We start from the raw sequence: 21,616 nt of genomic DNA, 5'->3' as shown, positions 1-21,616 counted from the left end.
CGAGAAGATAATCAAGTGATAAAGATAGCACGGAGACCATATTCAAAGGAGTACCATGAAAGATACAACAGACAACACGATGCACATTCATACCTTCTCAAAAGTCTGGCGCATAAGACAAACTGAAATAGAATCAGTCAACTGAGATCTTGGACGTGAATCATGATTGTCTTCTATTGATAAGTTTGCCTGTATAAGGACTTAGAAATCTAACAGAAAGAGAGGGGTCGATTAAGAGAGAGATAGCTAAGAAAATTATAAGAAATAAAAAAATGAATTTCATCTTTAAATTTGGCTTTCATCTTGTATTCCTCAATTGTTGTATGTGAAATCTACCTTGAATCTACAGTAAGAACAATACATATTCATTATCAAGAGATTGAGAAGATCATATAAGTGTCAAAGTGCTGAATAATATCATTAATGTTTGAGTTGATCAAAATGACTTAGACTTAATGTTATTATCAATACAAGGGTCTAGTTGTGGGATTTTCCGCAACTACATAAATGTTTCACTGAAATGATGAAAAAATTCGTGTTCAGATATTTTTTTTCCTTTATAACTTAACTGAAAATAGAGAAGAGATAAGGGGAACAGAAGCCGATATGTTTTGCTGGAAAAAAAAAAAATGAGTCATGTGAACCTTGAGTTTTTTATTTTTATTTTTTTAGTAAAGTTTTGTCACTTGTACACGGTGGACTCGCCGCATCAGCGCGAGAGGAGAATAGAACTGCGAGAAGAGTGGAGAATATCATTACCGAAATTATACACGCAAAAGTATCATAAAGTTGAGACGAAATGAAAATTCTTTCTGTATGAATCTTTAATTTAGTCGACAACTCAAAATCCAGACAGTGTCGTGTACTGTGCTACTGTGCCAATTAGGTTAAGCCAGCACAACCCACGAAATTAACATGTTGGGTCGTGCTGGACTAAATCACGTGCTGATATGGCCTCAGATTTTAGCGTGTTGTGCTAGATTGTGCTGGTGCTGGTACAACCCAATTTACACCTCTAAGCACCACCACCAAGCCTTCCTTTAGTAGCTGTTTTAGAAGCAATGGGATCAAGATTAGAGCGATAAACACAACAAGTAGCATGAGAAACCAACCAACGTACCCTAGCCTAACAGAGACTTAACAGAAAATGAGAAGACAATCTTCAATCCAATACATTATTTATTACATAATATTAAGCACCATATGAATTCTTCAAAAGCAACTTATTTCAACCGTGATTACATCACTTGACCCAAACAGAGTCTTACATATAGTGAGACGAGAATCTTCAAACCAATACATTATTATTACATAATAAATCTCTCAGTCATCCACGAAATTTAAGCACAATATGAATTCTTCAAAACCAACTTATTTCATCATACTTCAAAAGCAACTTATTTCATCATATATTAAACACAATGTGGAGTATAATATATGTTCACACTTTCTCACATCCTCATGTAGTCGAGAAATGATTTTCCATCAAGCTTCCTTGAAAGATTTTCCTTCAAAATATCCTCATACCTACCTCTTTTGAACAAAGCAGGTGTCTCTGGTGTGACCAAGCTCGAAATTGGGCCTATTTCTGACTCTAGTTTAGAGTCATGAAATGTCGCGATTGAGAGCCTCTCCTTTGTTGAGTTTACTACTGCCCGGTGCTCGACGCTACGGTAAATCCCATTAGTCATTATCTGTAAAAGGGAAACATTAAGTAACTAAGCAACTTTTCGGGGTACAGTCAAAACAGGTACTCACAACAAGGACCAGTAGGCAGGCCATATATGCCCTTAGCCTAAATACCTCCAAAATGTCTCCAACATTCACTATGAACGCATCAGGTAGAGGTTTGATTGAAATCCACCTCTCTTCTTTTCTTATTTGTAATCCTTCAACTTCATTAAGTTGAAGGAGAATTGTCAAACCGCTAAAATCCGAGTGTGACGTAAGACCAAGTACAAGCTCTGGTCGAGGACAAGGAGGATAATAGTTCATCCTCATTGTTTGCAACCCATCTTCAAATAAGTCTGTCATACCTTTAATCTCAACTAATTGTAGAGATTTTTCCAACATCTCAAAGACAACCGTTGATAGTTTTTTCATTTTTGATAGGTAGGATTCCAGTGTCTCCCTGCATAAAGGATGTAAATTAGGGATCAAATGCAACTTCAGTATATTTTCCATCTGACAGATTTTAGGGATGCATGATGTTTGGATTCGATATATTTTGGAAACCATGCAATTCACAAACCCGGATTGCTTGATACTGCCTCCGAATGTGAATTTTAGGCAACCTAGACAGGATTTTCCATGGTTTATCCTAGCAACCTAGACGATATTGATGAAACTATTCTGAACCAACCAAAATAACATTAAAAAAAAAAAATATCACGTGCGGCATTGAGAAAAAGCAAACGGAGAGAAACAATAACCTGAAAGGCAGAGGGAGTTCTGGAAACAAATGAGGCTTCCTTAAATGGAGAGGAAGACTTAACATGCTAAACACTTCAGTCCAATCAAGTCTTTGGTCCTCCGATTCAATATAGGGTTGTCCAAATCCTTCAAAATCTCCATCTTGCTGTCCGTATTTAGTTTTCTCATTCATTGGAAGGTTAAAGAAACCTTTAATTTCTGATTTTATATTGTCCATCAGTAAAGCGTCGACTCCATGGTTAACCAGCTGAAACATAAAGCAGATTAGCATGAACTAGTAAAACACTAAATAGTCGTCAATCAACTACGTATAATCAAAATTTGTATACCTGAAAGAAACCCCATTCTTTGCAAGCAGAATGAAGCTTATCCAATTCTAACTTTCCAACTACGGGTTCTGGAGATAGTAAATTTTGCAAATCGATGACAGGAACTGTTTCATCATCTGTTACAGACGCACCAATATTATTCAACGGGCTTTCACCGGTGCATGTGTATCGAGATGGAATTTCTGCAAGCGTGAGTTTAGCCAATTCCTGAACACTTGGTATTGACAAACCATTGCCTAGCTTGATAAGTATTGGTGTCTCCATGAACTCTATATTTGATGAACTTTCTTGTCAGATCTTCAGATCATATATCAATCTTTCAGGTCTCTTTGTTTCTCTCAAGTGGATATGCCTTACTTATATCTATATTTCACTCGATGTCTAATGAATAAATGACTAGTGTTTTTTCAACGAAGGGTCTGAGCAACCACTGCTTACCCTACCAGTTTTAACCTGATGATGTCTACGATCTAACCTGCCGGTCTAAGTTGCAAGATAATCTAACAACAACGAAATATGGTGAAGTTTGGTTGTTGTTTAGGTGATTAGGACTGATTTTTGTTGTTCTTCTCACTTTCTATATCTTTCTTGTTGCAGAACTTGGTACGATCTAAGGTATTAGATTGGGTCCATGCCTACATGAGCAGGAGGACGTGGGCAAATGGTGTACGATCTAAGGTATTTTCCCAAGCTAATGTAGCGACTGAGGAACGAGAACCACTACTTCAGTTCATGTTAATAATAAAGTTAATCCTTTTCTTCACCAAATCTCAATCAAATCCACACAAGCAACTGCTTTTTAGTACTTTCTATAGGCCATATCTCCATACCTAAAGTTCCTAGAAACAAACATAAGATTGAATTTATGATAAGATGGAAATATGATAACTGACAGTTAGTGATAGAAGAACGGTGAAAAATTCACCTAGTAAGAATCGGTTGTTGATCATAGAAAATAAATAAAGTGAAGATCTCGATTAGTAATTTAGTACTATTTTCAAATATTACTACCTCTGCATTCAGATTGAAGATCCTACCACCACTACCACTACCTTTACCTCCGCAAGAACCATGTATTTACAGAATTAAAAAAAATCGAAAACCAAATTACTTAGACAAGCATCCAACACAACTTAAACAGGATCTAGCATCAAAATCAAATTATAGATCAAAATCACTTCAGTTCATGTTAATAATAAAGTTAAAATCATATCTTTATACACAATCAAAGCAAATCAGATCTCCTTTTCTTCACTAAATCTCAATCAAATCCGCACAACAAATCTTTACAAATACTCAACTGACACTTTACACAATAGGACAGAAGTAGAGTGTTGCAAAAGCCCAGTATCTTGCGGTTATCTTGCATACAAGAGGAATAGATAAATTGGTGGATTCCAGATGAACCACGATGAAAATTATATTTCTGCAACAAATGCCTTGTGGATATCGTTTACGGTGATCAGATGGAAGAACACACATTTTCTCACTTTTGTGCGGAATTAAGGGGATGAAATTAACCTTACTATTTCGCTTGGATATATATTTGTTAAACATGTATTTTCTTCGTCGTTACCGATTAAAAAAAAAAAAGATTTGGTCGGCGATAAAAAAAAATAAAAATATTTAGGCAACGAGGCAATCTCTAGTACCTATAATGGACTATCTTGAAGCACAATGTCATATCTAAATATCTAGTGGGTGAATAAGATATTCAATAAAATCTAACATTTGTATTTATTTGTTCACATCAACAAAATGCTAGATAGATTTCGCTTAAGCACCGAGAAATGCATCGGGTAGAGATAAAGAGAAATGGACCCATTTCCACTGCTCTAATCCCAATTTTGAGAAGTTGATGGAGGCCGTTGGACAGGGACGGTATTAGAGGTTGCTTACCCAGGCTGAAGCCCACCCCAAAATTTCTAAAAGTAAAAGTGAAAACTACGGCCACTCCCATTATTCAGAGATTTAGTTTAGGAAAAAATAGTTTTTGCTTTTCTGGTTCCCCAAACTGACCTTCCCGATTACTCTTCTCTTTTTAGTTTTTTTCCTCGTACAATTTTTTCAGAGAGTGAGAGAGTCAAGATAATATTGTAGGGTTATCTGAAGATCAGTAACCGAGAGATCAGATCTTTCTAAATTTTTTTTCATCGTTTCAAAATAATTTTCTATCTTGTTATATTTTTCCTTTCTGTTATCGATTTGGTTTTGGTGTTTTTCAATTTTAACTTTTTTTTAAGGTTTTTTTTTTATGCGATCTGTTAAGGTATTCGAAATTCTTTTATAAATTGACAGAGAAAATGTTCAACAATCATTAATTAAGTGAATCCAATTCTGTAGTTGGTTTTCGTTGCCGGGGCCTAATCATGGAGCAGGCGGAGAAGGAGTCCTAACCTTCTAAAATGGAAAACGAAAAGGTATTTTAGTTTTCTTTTTTCAAGCTTTGATATTGGTTTTAATTTCTTAGTTTAAATAAATATTAGGTAAATTTCTGATTTAGTACTTATTAAGAAGCATTTTATACTAATTGGTCTTTAATTTGATGTCAACGTATAAGTAAGTTTGTGAAATTTCACAAATTTAAGCTTTTGAGTGGGATTTGTGGATTTTTCTTTTTAATTTGGTGTGGTTTAAGTTGAATATGTTTTTATGCAGTAGTACTCCTATTATGTGTGCTTTTGGCCCTTCAAATTCGTGATGTGAATTAGTTAATTAGACCATAAAATGATATTACTATACAAGGGCTGTCTGTTACTGTAATATTAGCTTTACTGAGATGAAACTCTTGCGGATATTGAGTTTGTGATTCTGCAATTTTGCTTAAAAGAGTATGACTCTTTGTACATCTAGTGCATTAGTTGGTAAGTCATAGTCTAAATCAAAAAAAGAAAAAGCAAGTTCATGTGATCTTGTTAATTGACAACTTGTAATAGTCAAAGGATCACAATCGAAAAGAGTTCTGGCTACTGTACGAAACAAGAAAAGGAATGAGTTGAATGCATGTGTTCAATATGGATTGACCACTTGTACCTATCCTATAGATGGTTTGCCTATTTCGCAATGGATTTTTCTGACACTACTATTAGATTCTTGTTTTTTTTTTATTTTACTATTCATATAAATGCTCTTAAAAAAATGGTGCCTGTTTAGGCTGGTATACTTTAAGGTCGAAGAAGAAAGATGGTCGAGCGGGTCAGTATACATTCTTGAGCATTTGAGCTGAACTTGTTTTTGCGCTAATCATCGTAAATCGGGCAATAAACAAATCACGACTAAACAATAAAAGGTCGATGGTATAAACTATAAACCGATGAGTTGAATTCTTGTTTGTAAGTTCTTAAAATTTAATTTCTATAACCTGTGCTTGGAACCTGTACATTGCAAAACTCATTATGATAGACAGGAGCATATGATAAGGCGAGTTATTTATCATTCTCCTACATAATTGACTACACACTTGAATGTATGATCTAATGGTCACTTTAATGTGGTGTGTTACCGCTCATGTGTAAACTTTCTTTTATTGAATGCTTAATGTAATTGTGTCGACGCTGACCATGTAATTTTACTAGTTGTAATTTCAGTTTTTTCTTACGAAAACAGTGTTGTTAGAAGTTGCTGGTTAATTAGTTTATAGCCTGGGCAAGTATGTTCCTCCACATAAGAGAAATTTGAAAACTATGCGCCAAAAACTCATAACCTCATCGTAAGTGAGTCATCCACCTGTTAAACTCTTTATGGACTTTTATGGCTGCTAATATGTTTTATTGGTGATTAGTGAAATGTATTTATAATGCGCAGGTTGGAATATTCTTTCTGAGTTTTGGTTTAGTGGTCGGACAGAGGTGCTTGCTCATATTGATTTCGTCTGTTATTGATGTTATGTTGGCTATCTTCAGATTGTTCAAGCTGGTGATTAATTAGTGTTTGGTTCAACTGCTGTTGTCTTGCTTGAGTATGCTAGTTGATGCTTCACTTCGGCGAGATGAGTGTTTGATCTTTTTTTTTGTTCATTTTTATTTATCATGTATTGATGGTGAACAGGTTATGCAATAAACTGAAAGGGTGTATAACAACTTATACATCCATCTTTAAAGGGTGCATAACCTGTTATGCAGATTAAAGTATCTACATAACTTGTTATGCAACAAACTGAAAAGGCGCATAACAGGTTATGTATCCATCTTTAAAGGGTGCATAACATGTTATGCATACCAAATTAAATGCATAACTAGTTATGCGGCTACATAACCGTGATAAATAAATATATATTTCTTTACTAAGTTATACAGCCATTTTGACAGTGGCGGTGGTGCTGGTGGGGGTAGTAGAGGTGGGGGTGTAGATAATGGTGGAGGTGCTGGCGGTGAAGCTGGGAGAGGTCAAAAGGCAACAAGAGGTGATAAGAACGGTCGAGGAATCCGCCAGTTTAGTATGAAAGGTGAGTCTTATTTGCTGATCATGGGGCTGAAAAAATTGATTGTGAAATGAAAATCTTCATGAGTTTTATGTTAAACTTTGCTGGGATTAGCAACGAAACAAAGATGGATGGATTTTTTAACTCGCCAATATAAATTTGAGATTAAGATTATGCCCCCTTGCTTATTGTAATATTATTGTTAGTCAGTAGGCTTTATTATATTTGTAACTTGTGTATTATGTTCAAGAATAAATGGTTTGTTGTTGGAAAACAAAATTGGACTTTTTTTTGAAACTATAAGTGTAATGTGTAACTGTATAATAAGATATGCAACTAGAGAAATGGCCGCATAACTTGTTACGCAGTCATGAAAATGGATGCATAATGCATCATGCCGTCATTTTTTTCTTCATTGGCACTGAAAAACGACTGTATAATCTGTTATGCAGCTATAAAAGTGTATGCATAACCTGTTATGCAGTGAAAAATGGTTGCATGATGCATTATGCATAACCTGGATGTATAATCTATATAGAGCTACAAATATGGCTGCATAACCTGTTATGCATCCGAGAAAATAGATGCATAACTTGTTATGCATTCGAGAAAATGGCAGCATAACCCATTTATGCAACAACGTTTTTGTTAGCATTAAAATTGATCAGAAAACGGCTGCATAACATGTTACGCAACTTCAAATTTTGTTGCATAACTTATTATATAATCCAGAAAATGATCGCATACTTTATTGTTCATTTTTTTTTTTGGTGAAAATGTTACTTTTTAGGTTTATACCGCGTTTTAGCGGGTGCAAAATTAAATAAATGGATGCATGCACCAAAATATGGTTGCACAATTTGTTATGCATCCTTTTTGGTGGTTGCATAATGTGTCATGCATCATCTTTCTTTCATTATTTTTAGGCATATCATTCGTTTTAGTGGTTATATAACCAACTAGTGGATGCATAAACCAAAAATACGGTTGCATGATTTGTTATGCATCCTTTGTGGTCTTTGCATAATGTGTTATGCATCCTTTATGGTGGCTGCATAATGGTAATCTATCAAGTTTTCGAAATTTCTCCCTAAAATAACCGTTTTTTTCGTAAAAAATTTAAATTTGATATTGTTGTTTGTACTCGTTTTGTGGAGTGCTTTAAAAGCTTTCCAACGAGATAAAATTTGTAAAATTCTAAGGCACGGTTTTTTAGATGTATTATATTCAAGTTTGCATACCAATTATACCCCTGAAAAAATAGGACGCATAACTCGTCATGCAGATTTTTTACTGAACAGATAGAAAATCCAAAATTTCTTCCTTTTACAAGTAATATATTAAGGGTAACTTTGTCTTGTTACTATCTATTTATAATTTTGAATACGGTCCGCGAGTTAAAACCCCAAAGATGTCACTATCCATACACAAAAACTCCAAAAAACAAATTGTTCACAAAAACCCCATTTAATATAATTGGTTATATTACCCTCTTAGTTTAAATCACCCCAACAAAAACAAAAATCAACCCACTTTAATTCTTATTATATTGTCACCACCAACAAGCAACGCCACCTTCTACCACCGCCACCGACCACCACCGTCGCTGCCGCCACCGACCACCACCGCCGCCACCACCTCCGACAGCCGCCGCCACCTCCGACCGCTGCCGCCGCCTCCGACCGCCACCAACCACCACCGCCGCCGCCACCGACCACCACCGCCACCTCCGACTGTCACCGCCGTCGCCGACCACCGCCGCCACCGACCACCACCGCCACCACCGACCAAAATTTAGATGAAACCGATTTTTGTTTCATCATAAATCCGATGAAACCGATTTTGGTTTCATCATAAAATAAAATGAAACCCTAATTGGTTTCATCAGAATTCAACTACAAGAAAAATTCAACAAGGATCTTATGTTGCAGTTCTCTTGGATATAGCAACATCACAACAACACAGATCCATGCTCTATGCTACAACACATATTATCAACTTCCAGCACCACCATTGTCGACCACCGTCGACCACCACCGACTAAAACCAGCAACATCGCCAACACCCGCCGACGACCACCACCACCACTGACCAAAAATTAGATGAAACCAATTTTGGTTTCATCATAAATACGATGAAACCGATTATGGTTTCATCATAAATAAGATGAAACCATAATTGGTTTCATCAAAATTCATCAGTAGCTGCACTTCATTTAAGCTTCATTTCTTCTCTAGTTTACAGCATCATCTGCTATAAATCAGCTCTACTTTCATCCTCCGTCTATCCACAACAGCACCATCTGCTTCATTGACCATCTTCTTCTCATCCTTGTAGCCCTAGCCAAGACAGCAACAACACAGCAACACAGATCCATGCTCTATGCTATATCAAAAATCAATATGTTACATATTTAGCTCCTAAATCATCAGAAAAACGTTTGTTTGATATTTTACAAAACAGAAAAACGTTTCTGAAAAATTCTGACGAGCAGAAAATTGTTGTTAACTAAATTAATTTTTGTGAGGGTAACCATGAGTTTTTTGAAACGCTGATTCAAACGAAGTTTTTATATATAGATGTTATCTTCAAAACTCATATTATACTTTCTGATTTGGAATTGTGATTTGTTAATAAAGGTGTCATCTCCGAGGGACATGGCTAATAGCCGCATGTGGTTGGAAACAAATCTTCCAAAGATGGCAAAGGTGAGAACATCGAACGCAACTATAAGCATGGTCTTCATGATAAAGGTATATTTCGTAAACCTGAATCCAGAATTACTTTAGTTAAGGGTGAGTGTTATGTTTGTAAAATTCCTGGCCACGCGGCAGTAAATTGTAGACAACATAAAAACCTTAATAAGAAGAAAGTTAATGCTAATTTAGTTGAAACAAACTAGAACGAGTTTGGTGGCGTGATGTCGGAAGTTATTTTAATAACCAATGTGAGAGACCAGTAGGTGGACTCTGGAGCCACCAAGAATGTTTGTTGAAACAGAGACCTGTTCACCTCCTATCATAGGATAGGGGATGTCGAGAAACTCTTATTGAGTAACTTATATACAATAGAGGTTGCATAAAAGGAAAAGGTCGAGCAGAAGCTCATATCTGTAATATTCTCACATTGAATGAAGTTTTCATGTTCCGAGCATATGCGAAAATCTTGTATCTTGTTCTGTTGTAGATGGAAAAATATTTAAGATCTTAATTGAATCTGGAAAACTTGTTGTAACTAGGCAGTGATTTTTTAAGCAAGAGTTATAGGACTTTGGGTCTATATAAGCTTAACGGAAAAACTGATGATGTGAACGTAATTGATTCTTGTGATATCTTTGTGTGATTGATTGTTTTACGTGGTAGACTTGGAACCGTAAACTTATAAGTCAATGCTTAACTGGCTAGCATAGGCTTCGTACCCAAATTTAGTTTGGATTTTGAACACAAAAGTGAAATCTGTGAACACAAAATTTGCATTACGACCTGTATAATTACGTGTGGTTTGGTTAGTTTGATTGCGTGCTTTGTCAATCGAGCGAAAAATAAATTCATGCTTTGTGCGTAATTTGTGGTTTTCTATTATGTAATGTCAAGTATGAGTATTATATATGTTTCATGCATCTGTGTTCTTCTTTTTTATGTGATTTATTCATCTTTTCCTCTTACCTGATTTATTCTATTATTTCCCTGTGATTCCTCTTACTTATGAGGTCTTAAACATGTTTTCCTGCTCTGATACCAATTGAAAAAGCGGGGATCTAACAACCACACCAAATATTTCGCTTCGTCAATCTGAATGGACTAACTCCAATATACTTTCAAGAGAATCAACTAGACAGCCAGACTCAATCTTTGGAAAAGTATATCAAAGAGTTATATCTAAATTTCTCAAATCAATCTACAATCAAACAAATAGGAATTTGCGAGCCCGATTGAATAAGAGAAATAACTTGGACGGTATCACAAACCAATATCCAAGTGTCAATCAAGTCAATCAACAACCCAAAGGCCGGATTCAAGAAATTGATTGAACTTACGCACAACCTGTGATATTTCAATTATATAGAGAATATAATGCGGAAAAGAAATAATACAGACACCAGAATTTTGTTAAAGAGAAAACCGCAAATGCAGAAAAACCCCGGGACCTAGTCCAGCTTAGAACATCACATTGTATTAAGCCGCTACAGACACTAGCCTACTACCAATGAACTTCAGACTGGAATGTAGTTGATCCCTAACCAATCTCACACTGATCAAGGTACAGTTGCGCTCCTTACGTCTCTAAATCCCAGAAGGATTCTACGCACTTGATTCCCTTAGCTGATATCACCTACAACTAAGAGTTGCTACGACCCAAAGTCAAAGACTTGATAAACAAATCTGTCTCCCACAGAAATACCTATGAGTTTTGTTTCGTCTTATGATAAATCAAGGTGCACATGAACCAATTGATAAACCAGACTTATATTCCCGAAAAACATCCAAGTATTATCAATCATCTCACAATAATGTTAATCGTATGGAAGAGAAACAAGATATTGTGGAATCATAAACGATGAGACGAAGATGTTCGTGACTTATTTTAATCTTACCCATTGGAGATAAATCTCGAGAAAATCTTAGAGAAGATAGTACTCAATCACGATAGTATAAAGTAAGATTAGAACACGCAATTACAAAAAAAAAATAGCTGGGTTTGGCTTCACAATCCCAATGAAGTCTTTAAGTCGTTAACCAACAGGGTTTTGGAATAAACCTAAGGTTGAAGGAGAATCGACTCTAGTCGCAACTAGTATCACACAAGAGGTGTGTGGATTAGGTTTCCCAGTTGCTAGAGTTCTCCCTTATATAGTCTTCAAATCAGGGTTTGATAGCTTTGGAACAAAGCAAACAATATTCACCGTTAGATGAACTCCTGATTAGATTCATGCTAATATCTTTCAACTTTTAGATCGAACTTAGCTTGTTACACACAAATAAAATGTACCTTCAGTTAGATATGGGTAACCGTACCTAAACATGTAAACCAAGTTGGCTCAACAATAGTTAACTGAAGTTATCCATATGAACACTTTCATATCAATCTAATTCATCTTAACCAAAACTAGCTCATATGACTCAAATGAAACTAGTTATAGAGTTGTTCAATTGTTTATATTCTCATAGACGTATACAAGACACAATTGAAGCAAAATTGGTTTAATTAACTCGAATCAATTCATGAACATTATAGCCACGGTTTGCAAGAGATTGCATTCCTTATTATATAAATGTATTAGTTCATGGCACAACCAATTTTAGAACATAACCCGCTCAAGTAGGCAAACGGGTACGCCAACCTAAGTAGCCGGACTTGGACTGTGTTCGATAGTACGCAAACGGGTATGCATACTGTCACACATCCAAACTTCAGTTGAACCCAGTACGCATACAGGTACGCATACTATAGTACCCGTACTTCAACTGACTTCGCCAGTACGTGTACATGTAAGCATACTCTAGATCCCGGACTTTACCTGACCTTGCCAGTACACATACGTGTATGCATACCACACCGGTCTTGGATCCACATATATGCAAGTACACATACTATGTTTATAATCCAATTATGGTTAAGTGTTCTAAACTCCATTTCAATCATTGAAACATTCTTAGAAGACGACAATAGCTATCTCACACAGACTATTAGCTTCAAAGAAATTTTCAAGTGATCGAATGATCAATACGAAACATTCCGAGTCTACATCAAATGACTGTCTCATACAAATCATATAAGATGTTACCAGATGGCTTTCACAAGATCATCTTTTGACTTTCGTCAAGAATATAAAATGAACTTGGTTAAAGTGAAAGCTTACCAACATATATTTCGAGAAATATGTAAGCGAGTTAAACTCAGCTCGAAATATCAAATGTGTATAAATCGAATATTATATAGCTATACGACTTTTGTCTCAAATAGGAGATACAGTAGAAACAGACTTTTTGAGTGATATATTAGTTTCAGTCTCCACATACCTTTTGTTGATGAAGTTCCACAAGCTCCCCTTAGTAGTTATTCGTTTTCAATTGATGAATCCCGTGAATTCTAAAGATCAACTACACATTCTATCCTAGTCCGAGACATAGCTATAAGTAGACTAGAAATCAAGACTTATAGTTTTGATCACTAAACTTGACAAAAAAGCTTGAGATAACAACGATTGCAAGTTTGACTGAGCAGTGCTCTAATAATTTCTGGATCAAAAAGTGGAAAAGGATCGAAGACCCTCCTTTAATTGTCCAAGCGCGATAGGCATGCGAGTCGCGCTCCATGGTTCTCTTTGAATCCTCTCCTCGTCTAACAGGGTAGTGGCAGAAGAATCCTCTGGAACTGAGAGAATGAAACCACTCTTTTTAAGTTCTACTTGAAAAGTTTCAAAACTTTCTGCGGTCTTCTTACCGGATTTTGGTTTCGAACTGCATGATTAGTATGGGAATAAACATTGGAATACTGAAATTGAATAACATAACAAAGCTTGGAATACGATAACAATGGAAAAGGAAAAATCACAGAAATTATAGTCATGTCGTAAGAAACGCAAAATGCAAATAACTGAGGCAAAATTAACTCACCGATAAGATGATGTAGCAAAAACAACAGTGGGAGCAGACGTATTTTGATCTGCCATGGAAACATAGGCGAAGTTGAAGAACACGGAGGAAGAAGACAAAGTACGGAAGAAGAAGAAGTTGAACAGAGGAGGAAGACGGTAGAAAATAAAATATTTTTTTCTCTCTCCTGAGTATTTATCCGATAAAAAGAAGTAAAGACGTGTCGCTTGAAAAGGAAAAACTTTCAACACGTGTAGCAGTTACGCGGAAAATACATAAGTGTGTCGGGTAATACAAAGAAGATGAAAAGACAGGACTGATGCGAAGTTTGACCAAGAATTCTCGCATTATTCTACTTGCATAAGAACAACGCGACAAGAAGCAAAATGTAGGGTCTAAATATTGCACAAGGCGAACACACAACTTCGCTCTAGATAAAACAACTCCAAGCACGAAGATATTATAATAATTAGAAGACAGGGCGAAGAATAGTCGCGCGACAATAAGACAAGATTGCGAGAAGATAATCAAGTGATAAAGATAGCACGGAGACCATATTCAAAGGAGTACCATGAAAGATACAACAGACAACACGATGCACATTCATACCTTCTCAAAAGTCTGGCGCATAAGACAAACTGAAATAGAATCAGTCAACTGAGATCTTGGACGTGAATCATGATTGTCTTCTATTGATAAGTTTGCCTGTATAAGGACTTAGAAATCTAACAGAAAGAGAGGGGTCGATTAAGAGAGAGATAGCTAAGAAAATTATAAGAAATAAAGAAATGAATTTCATCTTTAAATTTGGCTTTCATCTTGTATTCCTCAATTGTTGTATGTGAAATCTACCTTGAATCTACAGTAAGAACAATACATATTCATTATCAAGAGATTGAGAAGATCATATAAGTGTCAAAGTGCTGAATAATATCATTAATGTTTGAGTTGATCAAAATGACTTAGACTTAATCTTATTATCAATACAAGGGTCTAGTTGTGGGATTTTCCGCAACTACATAAATGTTTCACTGAAATGATGAAAAAATTCGTGTTCAGATTTTTTTTTCCTTTATAACTTAACTGAAAATAGAGAAGAGATAAGGGGAACAGAAGCCGATATGTTTTGCTGGAAAAAAAAAATGAGTCATGTGAACCTTGAGTTTTTTATTTTTATTTTTTTAGTAAAGTTTTGTCACTTGTACACGGTGGACTCGCCGCATCAGCGCGAGAGGAGAATAGAACTGCGAGAAGAGTGGAGAATATCATTACCGAAATTATACACGCAAAAGTATCATAAAGTTGAGACGAAATGAAAATTCTTTCTGTATGAATCTTTAATTTAGTCGACAACTCAAAATCCAGACAGTGTCGTGTACTGTGCTACTGTGCCAATTAGGTTAAGCCAGCACAACCCACGAAATTAACATGTTGGGTCGTGCTGGACTAAATCACGTGCTGATATGGCCTCAGATTTTAGCGTGTTGTGCTAGATTGTGCTGGTGCTGGTACAACCCAATTTACACCTCTAAGCACCACCACCAAGCCTTCCTTTAGTAGCTGTTTTAGAAGCAATGGGATCAAGATTAGAGCGATAAACACAACAAGTAGCATGAGAAACCAACCAACGTACCCTAGCCTAACAGAGACTTAACAGAAAATGAGAAGACAATCTTCAATCCAATACATTATTTATTACATAATATTAAGCACCATATGAATTCTTCAAAAGCAACTTATTTCAACCGTGATTACATCACTTGACCCAAACAGAGTCTTACATATAGTGAGACGAGAATCTTCAAACCAATACATTATTATTACATAATAAATCTCTCAGTCATCCACGAAATTTAAGCACAATATGAATTCTTCAAAACCAACTTATTTCATCATACTTCAAAAGCAACTTATTTCATCATATATTAAACACAATGTGGAGTATAATGTATGTTCACACTTTCTCACATCCTCATGTAGTCGAGAAATGATTTTCCATCAAGCTTCCTTGAAAGATTTTCCTTCAAAATATCCTCATACCTACCTCTTTTGAACAAAGCAGGTGTCTCTGGTGTGACCAAGCTCGAAATTGGGCCTATTTCTGACTCTAGTTTAGAGTCATGAAATGTCGCGATTGAGAGCCTCTCCTTTGTTGAGTTTACTACTGCCCGGTGCTCGACGCTACGGTAAATCCCATTAGTCATTATCTGTAAAAGGGAAACATTAAGTAACTAAGCAACTTTTCGGGGTACAGTCAAAACAGGTACTCACAACAAGGACCAGTAGGCAGGCCATATATGCCCTTAGCCTAAATACCTCCAAAATGTCTCCAACATTCACTATGAACGCATCAGGTAGAGGTTTGATTGAAATCCACCTCTTCTCTTTTCTTATTTGTAATCCTTCAACTTCATTAAGTTGAAGGAGAATTGTCAAACCGCTAAAATCCGAGTGTGACGTAAGACCAAGTACAAGCTCTGGTCGAGGACAAGGAGGATAATAGTTCATCCTCATTGTTTGCAACCCATCTTCAAATAAGTCTGTCATACCTTTAATCTCAACTAATTGTAGAGATTTTTCCAACATCTCAAAGACAACCGTTGATAGTTTTTTCATTTTTGATAGGTAGGATTCCAGTGTCTCCCTGCATAAAGGATGTAAATTAGGGATCAAATGCAACTTCAGTATATTTTCCATCTGACAGATTTTAGGGATGCATGATGTTTGGATTCGATATATTTTGGAAACCATGCAATTCACAAACCCGGATTGCTTGATACTGCCTCCGAATGTGAATTTTAGGCAACCTAGACAGGATTTTCCATGGTTTATCCTAGCAACCTAGACGATATTGATGAAACTATTCTGAACCAACCAAAATAACATTAAAAAAAAAAAATATCACGTGCGGCATTGAGAAAAAGCAAACGGAGAGAAACAATAACCTGAAAGGCAGAGGGAGTTCTGGAAACAAATGAGGCTTCCTTAAATGGAGAGGAAGACTTAACATGCTAAACACTTCAGTCCAATCAAGTCTTTGGTCCTCCGATTCAATATAGGGTTGTCCAAATCCTTCAAAATCTCCATCTTGCTGTCCGTATTTAGTTTTCTCATTCATTGGAAGGTTAAAGAAACCTTTAATTTCTGATTTTATATTGTCCATCAGTAAAGCGTCGACTCCATGGTTAACCAGCTGAAACATAAAGCAGATTAGCATGAACTAGTAAAACACTAAATAGTCGTCAATCAACTACGTATAATCAAAATTTGTATACCTGAAAGAAACCCCATTCTTTGCAAGCAGAATGAAGCTTATCCAATTCTAACTTTCCAACTACGGGTTCTGGAGATAGTAAATTTTGCAAATCGATGACAGGAACTGTTTCATCATCTGTTACAGACGCACCAATATTATTCAACGGGCTTTCACCGGTGCATGTGTATCGAGATGGAATTTCTGCAAGCGTGAGTTTAGCCAATTCCTGAACACTTGGTATTGACAAACCATTGCCTAGCTTGATAAGTATTGGTGTCTCCATGAACTCTATATTTGATGAACTTTCTTGTCAGATCTTCAGATCATATATCAATCTTTCAGGTCTCTTTGTTTCTCTCAAGTGGATATGCCTTACTTATATCTATATTTCACTCGATGTCTAATGAATAAATGACTAGTGTTTTTTCAACGAAGGGTCTGAGCAACCACTGCTTACCCTACCAGTTTTAACCTGATGATGTCTACGATCTAACCTGCCGGTCTAAGTTGCAAGATAATCTAACAACAACGAAATATGGTGAAGTTTGGTTGTTGTTTAGGTGATTAGGACTGATTTTTGTTGTTCTTCTCACTTTCTATATCTTTCTTGTTGCAGAACTTGGTACGATCTAAGGTATTAGATTGGGTCCATGCCTACATGAGCAGGAGGACGTGGGCAAATGGTGTACGATCTAAGGTATTTTCCCAAGCTAATGTAGCGACTGAGGAACGAGAACCACTACTTCAGTTCATGTTAATAATAAAGTTAATCCTTTTCTTCACCAAATCTCAATCAAATCCACACAAGCAACTGCTTTTTAGTACTTTCTATAGGCCATATCTCCATACCTAAAGTTCCTAGAAACAAACATAAGATTGAATTTATGATAAGATGGAAATATGATAACTGACAGTTAGTGATAGAAGAACGGTGAAAAAATTCACCTAGTAAGAATCGGTTGTTGATCATAGAAAATAAATAAAGTGAAGATCTCGATTAGTAATTTAGTACTATTTTCAAATATTACTACCTCTGCATTCAGATTGAAGATCCTACCACCACTACCACTACCTTTACCTCCGCAAGAACCATGTATTTACAGAATTAAAAAAAATCGAAAACCAAATTACTTAGACAAGCATCCAACACAACTTAAACAGGATCTAGCATCAAAATCAAATTATAGATCAAAATCACTTCAGTTCATGTTAATAATAAAGTTAAAATCATATCTTTATACACAATCAAAGCAAATCAGATCTCCTTTTCTTCACTAAATCTCAATCAAATCCGCACAACAAATCTTTACAAATACTCAACTGACACTTTACACAATAGGACAGAAGTAGAGTGTTGCAAAAGCCCAGTATCTTGCGGTTATCTTGCATACAAGAGGAATAGATAAATTGGTGGATTCCAGATGAACCACGATGAAAATTATATTTCTGCAACAAATGCCTTGTGGATATCGTTTACGGTGATCAGATGGAAGAACACACATTTTCTCACTTTTGTGCGGAATTAAGGGGATGAAATTAACCTTACTATTTCGCTTGGATATATATTTGTTAAACATGTATTTTCTTCGTCGTTACCGATTAAAAAAAAAAAAGATTTGGTCGGCGATAAAAAAATAAAAATATTTAGGCAACGAGGCAATCTCTAGTACCTATAATGGACTATCTTGAAGCACAATGTCATATCTAAATATCTAGTGGGTGAATAAGATATTCAATAAAATCTAACATTTGTATTTATTTGTTCACATCAACAAAATGCTAGATAGATTTCGCTTAAGCACCGAGAAATGCATCGGGTAGAGATAAAGAGAAATGGACCCATTTCCACTGCTCTAATCCCAATTTTGAGAAGTTGATGGAGGCCGTTGGACAGGGACGGTATTAGAGGTTGCTTACCCAGGCTGAAGCCCACCCCAAAATTTCTAAAAGTAAAAGTGAAAACTACGGCCACTCCCATTATTCAGAGATTTAGTTTAGGAAAAAATAGTTTTTGCTTTTCTGGTTCCCCAAACTGACCTTCCCGATTACTCTTCTCTTTTTAGTTTTTTTCCTCGTACAATTTTTTCAGAGAGTGAGAGAGTCAAGATAATATTGTAGGGTTATCTGAAGATCAGTAACCGAGAGATCAGATCTTTCTAAAAATTTTTTCATCGTTTCAAAATAATTTTCTATCTTGTTATATTTTTCCTTTCTGTTATCGATTTGGTTTTGGTGTTTTTCAATTTTAACTTTTTTTTAAGGTTTTTTTTTTATGCGATCTGTTAAGGTATTCGAAATTCTTTTATAAATTGACAGAGAAAATGTTCAACAATCATTAATTAAGTGAATCCAATTCTGTAGTTGGTTTTCGTTGCCGGGGCCTAATCATGGAGCAGGCGGAGAAGGAGTCCTAACCTTCTAAAATGGAAAACGAAAAGGTATTTTAGTTTTCTTTTTTCAAGCTTTGATATTGGTTTTAATTTCTTAGTTTAAATAAATATTAGGTAAATTTCTGATTTAGTACTTATTAAGAAGCATTTTATACTAATTGGTCTTTAATTTGATGTCAATGTATAAGTAAGTTTGTGAAATTTCACAAATTTAAGCTTTTGAGTGGGATTTGTGGATTTTTCTTTTTAATTTGGTGTGGTTTAAGTTGAATATGTTTTTATGCAGTAGTACTCCTATTATGTGTGCTTTTGGCCCTTCAAATTCGTGATGCGAATTAGTTAATTAGACCATAAAATGATATTACTATACAAGGCTGTCTGTTACTGTAATATTAGCTTTACTGAGATGAAACTCTTGCGGATATTGAGTTTGTGATTCTGCAATTTTGCTTAAAAGAGTATGATTCTTTGTACATCTAGTGCATTAGTTGGTAAGTCATAGTCTAAATCAAAAAAAGAAAAAGCAAGTTCATGTGATCTTGTTAATTGACAACTTGTAATAGTCAAAGGATCACAATCGAAAAGAGTTCTGGCTACTGTACGAAACAAGATAAGGAATGAGTTGAATGCATGTGTTCAATATGGATTGACCACTTGTACCTATCCTATAGATGGTTTGCCTATTTCGCAATGGATTTTTCTGACACTACTATTAGATTCTTGTTTTTTTTTTTATTTTACTATTCATATAAATGCTCTTAAAAAAATGGTGCCTGTTTAGGCTGGTATACTTTAAGGTCGAAGAAGAAAGATGGTCGAGCGGGTCAGTATACATTCTTGAGCATTTGAGCTGAACTTGTTTTTGCGCTAATCATCGTAAATCGGGCAATAAACAAATCACGACTAAACAATAAAAGGTCGATGGTATAAACTATAAACCGATGAGTTGAATTCTTGTTTGTAAGTTCTTAAAATTTAATTTCTATAACCTGTGCTTGGAACCTGTACATTGCAAAACTCATTATGATAGACAGGAGCATATGATAAGGCGAGTTATTTATCATTCTCCTACATAATTGACTACACACTTGAATGTATGATCTAATGGTCACTTTAATGTGGTGTGTTACCGCTCATGTGTAAACTTTATTTTATTGAATGCTTAATGTAATTGTGTCGACGCTGACCATGTAATTTTACTAGTTGTAATTTCAGTTTTTTCTTACGAAAACAGTGTTGTTAGAAGTTGCTGGTTAATTAGTTTATAGCCTGGGCAAGTATGTTCCTCCACATAAGAGAAATTTGAAAACTATGCGCCAAAAACTCATAACCTCATCGTAAGTGAGTCATCCACTTGTTAAACTCTTTATGGACTTTTATGGCTGCTAATATGTTTTATTGGTGATTAGTGAAATGTATTTATAATGCGCAGGTTGGAATATTCTTTCTGAGTTTTGGTTTAGTGGTCGGACAGAGGTGCTTGCTCATATTGATTTCGTCTGTTATTGATGTTATGTTGGCTATCTTCAGATTGTTCAAGCTGGTGATTAATTAGTGTTTGGTTCAACTGCTGTTGTCTTGCTTGAGTATGCTAGTTGATGCTTCACTTCGGCGAGATGAGTGTTTGATCTTTTTTTTTGTTCATTTTTATTTATCATGTATTGATGGTGAACAGGTTATGCAATAAACTGAAAGGGTGTATAACAACTTATACATCCATCTTTAAAGGGTGCATAACCTGTTATGCAGATTAAAGTATCTGCATAACTTGTTATGCAACAAACTGAAAAGGCGCATAACAGGTTATGTATCCATCTTTAAAGGGTGCATAACATGTTATGCATACCAAATTAAATGCATAACTAGTTATGCGGCTACATAACCGTGATAAATAAATATATATTTCTTTACTAAGTTATACAGCCATTTTGACAGTGGCGGTGGTGCTGGTGGGGGTAGTAGAGGTGGGGGTGTAGATAATGGTGGAGGTGCTGGCGGTGAAGCTGGGAGAGGTCAAAAGGCAACAAGAGGTGATAAGAACGGTCGAGGAATCCGCCAGTTTAGTATGAAAGGTGAGTCTTATTTGCTGATCATGGGGCTGAAAAAATTGATTGTGAAATGAAAATCTTCATGAGTTTTATGTTAAACTTTGCTGGGATTAGCAACGAAACAAAGATGGATGGATTTTTTAA

The 21,616-nt window shown here is 35.6% G+C and overlaps 2 protein-coding genes across 2 annotated transcripts; both read right to left on the bottom strand.

The window, feature by feature from the left end:
• Positions 1-1,150: 1,150 nt before the first annotated feature.
• LOC113311621 (codeine O-demethylase) lies at positions 1,151-3,117 on the bottom strand. The gene is made up of 4 exons (XM_026560438.1): positions 2,763-3,117; positions 2,433-2,680; positions 1,804-2,131; positions 1,151-1,694 (listed from the first exon to the last, which is right to left on the bottom strand). The coding sequence occupies exons 1-4, from the start codon at positions 3,024-3,026 to the stop codon at positions 1,452-1,454; spliced, it is 1,083 nt and encodes a 360-aa protein (XP_026416223.1). The 5' UTR covers positions 3,027-3,117; the 3' UTR covers positions 1,151-1,451.
• Positions 3,118-15,432: 12,315 nt separating this feature from the next.
• On the bottom strand, positions 15,433-17,416 carry LOC113311635 (codeine O-demethylase-like). The gene is made up of 4 exons (XM_026560449.1): positions 17,054-17,416; positions 16,724-16,971; positions 16,095-16,422; positions 15,433-15,985 (listed from the first exon to the last, which is right to left on the bottom strand). Exons 1-4 carry the CDS (start codon positions 17,315-17,317, stop codon positions 15,743-15,745), a joined length of 1,083 nt encoding a protein of 360 aa, XP_026416234.1. The 5' UTR covers positions 17,318-17,416; the 3' UTR covers positions 15,433-15,742.
• Between the last annotated feature and the right edge of the window lie 4,200 nt (positions 17,417-21,616).

This window comes from Papaver somniferum, chromosome 1 (genome assembly GCF_003573695.1).
Source record: "Papaver somniferum cultivar HN1 chromosome 1, ASM357369v1, whole genome shotgun sequence".
In the NCBI taxonomy this organism is placed as follows: domain Eukaryota; kingdom Viridiplantae; phylum Streptophyta; class Magnoliopsida; order Ranunculales; family Papaveraceae; genus Papaver; species Papaver somniferum.
This window is presented reverse-complemented; position numbering and strand designations above follow the sequence as displayed.